The 8,746-nt window shown below is 43.4% G+C and overlaps 1 protein-coding gene across 1 annotated transcript; it reads right to left on the bottom strand.

Moving 5' to 3' along the window:
• Nucleotides 1-1,418: 1,418 nt before the first annotated feature.
• On the bottom strand, nucleotides 1,419-6,957 carry CXCR4 (C-X-C motif chemokine receptor 4). Its single transcript, XM_083576057.1, has 2 exons — nucleotides 6,696-6,957; nucleotides 1,419-3,111 (listed from the first exon to the last, which is right to left on the bottom strand). Exons 1-2 carry the CDS (start codon nucleotides 6,711-6,713, stop codon nucleotides 2,038-2,040), a joined length of 1,092 nt encoding a protein of 363 aa, XP_083432183.1. The 5' UTR covers nucleotides 6,714-6,957; the 3' UTR covers nucleotides 1,419-2,037.
• Nucleotides 6,958-8,746: the final 1,789 nt, after the last annotated feature.

Below are 8,746 nucleotides of genomic sequence, written 5' to 3'. Positions count from 1 at the left end.
GCAAGTCTTGCTTCATTGAACAAGTCTGTGTTCTAGAATTATGAGGGAGAAACATGTGCCTGCATCCACATCTTGTACAATATTATCTGCAGTTTCCTGTCAAAAAAGCCCTACATGACAGTTACATTCGTTGTGCTCTATGAAACGACACCTGCAAAAGTGCTCAGTGGAGAATGCAAGTTCACCCAAAGCCATTAACGTCTCATCCCCGAAAGATCACTGTATAGGCCAGGGGGGCTTAAAGGGTGTCCCCGCCCCACTTCCTGAGTGTAGGCCTATTACAAATACAGACAAGTTTCTTCTCCATTTAGTTTCAAATTGATTTAATGGAGGCAGAGACAAGTTTACACATACAGGATATGGTTAAAAATTAAAAATTCTAGTCTTAATGTAAGAGGTGGTATTAGTCAGCTACTTGCTGTCCTGAAATTATGGGAGCACTCAATTCCTCTTGACTTTTGCAATGCCGCCTTTCAAGGGTGAGAAAATAATTCAGTAACTTTGAAATTGTGCCGGAATAGTATTCTCTGCTCTGAAAAAAAGAAATTGCTGTATTCTTTCTGGCTCTGTGCATTCAGAAATAAGGAACTTTGGTTAGAAAGAGGTGGTTCTGAGACATCAATGTGACTCTCGAGCCTGTAGCTCTCCCAACTTTGTTGGTCTACAACTCCCATAACTGCCAACCATTGGCCTTGCTGGCTGGGAGTAATGGAAGTTGGCAGTCCAACTGAATCTGAAGAACTACATTTACCACCCCCAACATAAACAGAAAGAGGCAATGGATGGGAGAGAGCGAACAGGGCAAGGGGAAAGTACGGTAGGTTTTTTTTACTACTGCTGCTGCAAGGCTGTGTAAACAATAAACAAATCACCAGCATCCTAGGGAAAACACACACACAGAGAAACTGGGTTTGGTGTCAATGACCCCCAAACTCAAGACCGCAAATCAGAATCTAACCTTGAGAAGGAAGAACAATAGTTGATTTCAAAGACTAGGGGCTATTTCATAGTACAGGGCAGAGTGGCTTGTGTAGACATGCAAAATGTTCCGGTGCAAGTCAGAAAAACAAAGTTTGGACTGTTTTACTCAATATTAAGGAATGGACATATAATATGGCATCACAGGTATCCCCCATCCCCAGCAATACTCAGGAATGATAGTTTTGTCTAGAACCATGTTGTACCCTCCAGATGTTAATAGAATACAACTTCCATCAGCCCCAGACACTATGGTCAGGGATGAATGTACCTGTAGTTTACGGTAACTTCTGGAGGGCACCAGGTTGTCTAGAATTTAAAATACCCTATTCATCCAAAATTTTCAAGGGCAGAAAAAATAGTAATTACTAACTGCAATTCCAAGCAAGACAAAGGGAAATAAATAAGGAGCTCCAAAATGAAAACAAGATCCCAAGTAGTTTTATTTTATCACAAACTTTTATTTACAACTTTACAATGGCAAAAGATTTACAAACCAATTTGCTATCAAAAGAGCACTTGACAAGAAGATACTTTGGTTGTAAGTGTCACTGGGTGCAATCCAGCTGCATTCAATTTTATGCATTTTGATATTTGCCCTCTGTAGGATGTGGACTGCACCCACTTTCTGCAATGAAATAAAACTAGTGTAAACCAAAACAGCTTATGCAATCTGGACCAGAGGCCTAAATATCCGTATAAAAGATTATGCTTTTTTTCAACCAGTACAATGAAAATACTTCTTTTATATACAAAAAACTCAAATACAACTGTTATTCAACATCTGCACAACTAGACAGACAAGCAGTAAAACTTGTATCTCCTAGCCACATATTCAGGCCCTGCCTCCTAGACTCACACACTCACCAAGATGTACAGTTTATTTTATAAATAAGTCCATTAAATCCCACAGAAAACTAAAAGCAAATACAACATTCCGTTTGGGAATAAACTTGTACATTATCTTGAAGGAGTTCAACCTCCAAAATCACGTAGAACAAATATATATAGAGAGTGAGTCCCAATTTTACAAATATTGAGAGAAAATAAAATATATTGTTAGCTGGAATGGAAACTCGAAGACTCCGACTCTGTCGAAACAGAAGAATGTCCCCCTCGCTTGCCTTTGGAGAGAATCTTAAGGCTTGAGCCTCTGCTAACAGAGGTCAAAGCATTTTGGGCAGATGTCTTGAATTTGGCACCCAGGAAAGCATAAAGGATGGGATTCAGGCAACAATGGAAATATGCCAGGGCTTCAGTAATGGCGATCCATTTGTGCACAACCTCCTCAAAGTAACAGCCGTTCTGGATGACTCCAAGGAAGACAAAGGTGTCTATGCTGATGCCAATGTAGTATGGTAACCAGCAGGCAAAGAAGGCAACAATGAGGATGACTGTGGTCTTCAAAGCTTTGCGCTTCTGTTGGCCTTTTGACTGTGACAACTTGGAAATGATAATGCAGTAGCAAGTCAGGATTACAAGACCAGGCAGGATGAGGCCTACTATAATATGCTGAAACCTGAAGGAAATTGTCCAGGTTTCGTGAGGGTAAAATCGCTGGCATACGTATTTTACACCTGGCTCACCAGTGACCTTTGTGCTAGCAAAGATGATATCGGGCACAGTCAGAAGCAGAGCTGGCAGCCAGACACCAATGTAGACGATCCTTTCCGCCAGCAACTTCCTGGGTCTCTGGCTGTTGGTTGCATGCACAATTGCCAAGTATCGATCTAAGCTTATGAAGGCCAAGATCAGGACACTGCTATAGAGGTTGACCGTATAAATGCAATGGACTACTTTGCACAAGAAGTTGCCGAAGTACCAGCCGATCACGGCATCCACAGACCAGAAGGGCAAAGTGATTACAAACAGGAGGTCAGCCACTGAGAGATGTACTCGATACTTGTCAGTCATGCTCTTCAGCTTCTTCTGATAGCCCATGACAACAATAACCAAGCCATTGCCAATGATTCCTGTCAAGAAAATGATGGAGAAGATTGTGGGCAAGAAGATCCGGTTGAAATCGGCGTTCTCCTGTCCAAAACATGCTTCTCCTTGGTAGTTGCCATCGTCACCAGAGCCGGTCTCATCAGTACTGTTGTCAGAAAGGTCAAAAAAGTATGCAGAAGACAGCTGTAGAAAAATTAAAAGAACAAAAACTAGTTAGATGACAGCGAGAGAGCTTAGAGTTAGTGTACACTCACTAGCAGCAAGCGTCAATGTTGTATAGCAGATAGCACCTTAGATTTGGCAACCAGGATTCAAATCCTCAAGAGTACCTCGAGGTGACCTTAAGCCACTAACTGTCAGTCTTTTCTTCTATGACTTTTAGGGAAATTAGAGTGATGGAAGCAGTGCTTTGAGAACATTTATTATACTTTTATTAGTTGCAACAGAAAAGGAAGGTTCTCTTTTAATTGTTTATGCTTTGCTACTGTAGTGTACCCAGGGGTTCTGTCATTCTGCCTTTAAAGCTCCTAATTCTGCAACTATAAACAGTAACAGCCTAGTTCCTTTTTGTAAACTTTCAATTTTTCTTAACATATAGACCACATATTTTAGTTTCCAAGAACGGTCAGTGACCTAACCAAAAACTAGGAAGAAAACATGAATCTTTCAAGATAAGAAATGGAAACTAGCTGCGCAAATTAGTTCCAGACTAATTTGCAATTTTTCAATTTCTTTCCCCGTTGTTCTTCAAACACAAGGAATTTCCTTCATGGATCACTAGATAAAATCTTGCAAATCATGTGCACATAGTGCAACAGGTGACAACTGTTACAGGCAAGTTAGATCAGAGCACATGTGATATACTTGCAATACTGTCAATCACTGCTTTCCATTGCATCTATGTGTAGGCTATGAACAAAATAATACACAGTGGGGATCACATGTGGTCTGCAGGGTTTTTTCTAGATGGAAGTGCTATCTATGAAGTCAAGTCATCATGACTGAAGTGATTCCCAGATGCACAGTAGAAAAATGAACATTAGTTCCCTATTTATCTTAATGACAAGAAGAAACTAATTTTGAAACAGAAGTAGGCATTATAATGAATTTACAAAAGCCACCCACTAGAGCTTCAACTTGGGATATGAAAGCAAACATCCAGACTGCCTTCAGCATTTCCTCTATGGAATAAAATGCTGGTCAGAAAATTTGTTTATGAACCTGAAGCAAAGTTTTTATACAAAGTTTTCATTAGCCATGCAGAGCACTGTGCTATACAGTTTCACATAATATGACCTGGAGCAGTCTAGGAAAGGGATAATGGATTACTGATCCATTAAAAGGAAAATCCAAGAACATCCATAGGGCCAACTCAAAGGGCCTTTATTAGGGCCTACTAACAAGTTACAATGAAGTGGGGAAACCTGTGACTTAATGGAAACTCACTGGGTTGGATGTTGAGCAAAAACACACACACACTAGAGGAGGGGGCAGAGAATAATGAGGATGTTGGGCAAAATGGACAAGCCTAAGTCCTCATTAGATTACTGTTGCATAGGACTGTGTGTCAGTAGGAGGGAAAGGGCATTTTTCAATTTTGCCCGCCAACAGAAGAAAAAAAAAAAGAGAGAGAGAAGTAGCAAGAGAAAGGGCATCTTAGGAAACCACCAGCCAAGCAGACAGGGAAAGAAAAGCAAGGGGAGGGCGTGGCCATCTAGGTACAGCCCCTACCCTCTCCGGCATTGAGGTTTTTTCCCCAATCTCTTGCACAAGCTTGTGACATGAGAAGGGCATCTCAGGAAACCACCAGCCGTTTGAACACTCAGACAGCGAATAACAGCCAAGGGAGGGTGTGGCTACCTGGGCACAGCTGCTGCTACCCAAGACTTTGAGATTCCCTCCACCCTCTGCATCTCTTGCACAATCTTTGCTCTCACCCTTCAACAGAACTCAAGCAACTTTGTAGGCCAATTCAAAGCACATCTATTTTTATTTGGGCCACAGATTTATTTATTTTTAACAACTTTTAAAAAGGAGGCCATCCTGGATCAAACCTGAAGCGCCAACATTGCTTTCCAACAGAGAAATTTATTCCCCAAGTAGGACAACACCGATGTTCAAACTGCAAATGAAGTAGGACCCTTTAGATCTTAACATCTCCAAGCATGCAAGGGCTCAAAAACTTATTCAGGAATTTTTGTTGAGGTCTAGAAATCCGTTGCTGAATGTTAAGTAATCTTTTGAACCAAATCTGTTACCCATTTAGCTAACAACTAAAGTTGGTATTATTCTGTCATGGATGCTTTAGTTGAGATTCCTGCATTGCAGGGGGTTGGACTAGATGACCCTTGGGGTCCCTTCCAACTCTACAATTTGATGATTCTAAACAGCCATTGGCCACCTGGTGTGATACACCCTCCAAGCAAACTTACACAAATCACAATATTCCTCTAGCTAACCTCCGCCACCCTTTGGCTCCACCTCCCCAGTCTTAACGGATCCATCATACAGATCCCGCTGCGTGTTTAACTTGGGACAGGTAAACTTAAGAAGAAATCGTTACTGCTCATAATGACGAAAGGCTGCAGTCCTAAACCCTCTAATCTGGGAGTGAACTCCACTGAATTAAGGCAGGGCTCACTTCTGAGTAGACATAGCCCATTTCTAACTATGAGTTCCCACTGTCTTCAGCGAGTTCTGCACCATTCCTCTGGTTTTGTAGCAATGCAAGCTTACGACTGAAGAGAACTGGAAAGGCAAGGCGGCTTCAAGAGTGCGCAAACGCGCTCGATCCACCTTCTAACTTTTCCTCGCTTTGTGCAGCCAAAGCGAAGTCACCGCGTTTCTAACCGCGCGCAGGGAAGAAGGGAGAGCCACCGCCAAAGTTTCGCCGCAGAATAATCCTTCGGAATTCAATAGGATGCAGCTATAAACAAGCAAAGGGGTGGTGGTGAGCTGCTTTCTCTCGTAACTGGCTCTCAAGACTAACAGAGACAGAAGACATGCCAAAAAAAGTTTGGGTTTTTTGGCGGCAGTATGTAAACATGAGACTTTTTTTTTAAGGGCAAGCTGCCGTTTTAGTTAAGTGATTCATGCCCTCCCGCCCTGCAACAGGTTCCTCGGGCTGCAAACCACGCGCGCACCCCGCCAGAGGTCCATCTACGATTCTACTTCTTATTGCATTGTGGGGAAGATCTCAAACCGCCAACCCCAACTCGCGCACATTTACGTGCAAACAAGTCGCGTTCCTGTCCATGGAATTTCTCCCTAAGGGAAACTGAAAAAAGGACGCACGGAAGGGTGCACGAGCACGCGCTCCACGGCCGCCTCGACCCCCAGCCTTAAAAAAGAGGACAAAGTCCGGGGGCGACTTTTCTACAGTCTCTTGCAAGGCTACTGCGCCGGCTATTATTGCAAGGTGCAGTCCCGATCTACTGCCAAAGGGCGAGAATCTGCTTTATTGTAAGAGTCCCTAGGAGCCTTAGAAGCTCAGAAGCAGATTTGCTTGCAGAGGAATGAGCGCGCTCCCATCTCTTCGCCTCTTGGAGAAGCGGAGGCGTCACCCACGTCCAACACGATTACTATTGTGATTATTACCACCGAAACAGCCGCATGGCTGTGCTTGGGCTCTCCCTTATTTCCCGCGAGATCCCGCTCAGTTAGGCAACGCGCGCCACTGGAAAGCGGCATCTCCACAGCCCTCCAGTCCGAACACTCTTTCTCATTCATTTAGTCATTCCACCCCTCCGTCGTCGCGCCACACTTACACCCGCGCTCCGATCCATGGCTCCCGTGCTCTGTCGGCGCAGCCTCGCCTCGCCACTTGCAGCTGCCGAACCAAACACAAACAAACTAAAGTTCTCGCGCCGGCGCCACCCGCGCTCCTTATAAAGGCGCCCTCCCCTCGGAGCCAGCCCGCAAGGCAGCAGGCGCCTCCTCCCAAGTCCGTAAGGGAGGGGTAGGGTGGGGATCGCGGTTAAGAGTAGGAGGGCGAGCAAGCGAGCGATCGGCAGAGCGTGCAAAGGAGGTACTCCGCGTGGTTCCTGAGCATGCGCTAAGGGACACCGCCGAGCTTTTCTTGCATGAGGTCGTCGCCGCGGACTACACGCCTGGGGGGAGGGAAGTCCCTAATAGATTTGCAAGGGATGCAAATCCTTTCACTTACGTTTGCCCACTGAGTCTACAGCTCCGCTTAAGAGGGCTTCGTTTTTCAGAATCCAAGGCTGAGGACTGAGTTCGTGTCTTCGGTATCGCCAGGGATTCCACGTATACTAAAAGAGGGAAGCAACCCAAATCAGACCCCAGAGAAACATGGTTAGCAACGAGAAGAGAAAGCCAGCCTTGGAAGATGCAGATCATGTTCGTTTTAAGGAGAGGTCTCCGAAAGCGACAGGCCAAATTTACATAGTCATAGTTTGCTCTTTGTCCGTCGTTTGGTAGTCAGTGAACATGGAGGTGTTGTTTTATATATATATATATATATATATATATATATATATATATATGTACAAACACCCACCCACCCACCCACCCCATCTAAACTTGATTCGTAATCTATAAAAGTTGCCAATGCTTCAATCCTGTACATGTTTATTTTCGATTAGTCTGTTGAACTCAAATGACAGTTGCATACATAAGAATGGGTTGCAATAAGAGGATAATGATGTTAATAATAATAATAATAAATTAACAACATAGTGCCAAAATGAGGAAGATCCAACTAGAAAAAAACTTTTATCAACACCCACAATACCGGAGAGATGTAAAATACCGCATTAACTAGCACTGGTGAAGCCTTTGTTTGCCTTGAACAGGCAAGGATCATGTATGCTTTTCATTCGTACCATTCTAGCAAAAAAGTCTTTGTCACAACTGTGGTCATCTTAATCCCGGTGTGTACTGCTAGTTTGGTGTGTTATACGTGCACACACACACACACACACACACACTGCTTAACAGTTGGAAACTAATGCAGAATCACTGGTTTCATTGCACTTGTTTGCAGCACTTTCCATGCATAAGTTTGTTATTGCTGCCACAATTTGTTGTGCAATTTTTTTGCAACCATCACTATAACTTGTGGCAAAGAATTTCATATATTAACTACTATGAGCTGTGTGAAAAGGTCGTTTAGCTGTTCTTACTGCCTTTCCAGTGTTTTCAGAGAGAAACAATTGCCACACTCGCCTTCCTTTAGACATTGTTTTTTTTCTCCCAGAACCTAACCTCGTAAGCCTTTTTTCATATGAACTTCTGGACTTCTGATAATTTTTGTTGCTCCTCCTTTCTGTATAACCTGCAGTTCTTCGGTGGGGGGGGGGTATAGCTCTATAGGATCTTGGTGTGTCGCTGCTTCAGGAGCACAGATCTACACTGATCTACATAATTGTTGACTGGGCCAATAAGTAGGTTGCACAAGTGACTTAAGGTGGGTTGCACCTGTGGCATTTCATTTCCTTTTTTTAAAATAGAAGTGGAAAAATATGGAGAAGGAAGTTTTACACGGGCCTCCCCAGCTCTTGGGAATTGCAGTTCCCATACTGCAATACTGAAGGTTTTCTAGGCAGGACTGTTAGCAGTGTAGGTAAGGATGGGGAAAGGTGACAACGTGAAAAGAGGGACATAGAAGTCAAATCATTAAATTGGGTCCTACACTGCTGGTTTGGCTAAATGTTTTGAAGAGCCCAAGGACTGAAGCAGAAATGTTTCACCATCCAATTTGAACCTGTCTTATGAATTTCATTGATAAGGACATCTTTGATAGAATTCTACTGATCTGATAGAATGACAGATGACTTCATTTACAGATTTTCTGTAG

This window comes from Podarcis filfolensis, assembly GCF_964270895.1.
Source record: "Podarcis filfolensis genome assembly, chromosome: 1".
NCBI lineage: Eukaryota > Metazoa > Chordata > Lepidosauria > Squamata > Lacertidae > Podarcis > Podarcis filfolensis.
This window is presented reverse-complemented; position numbering and strand designations above follow the sequence as displayed.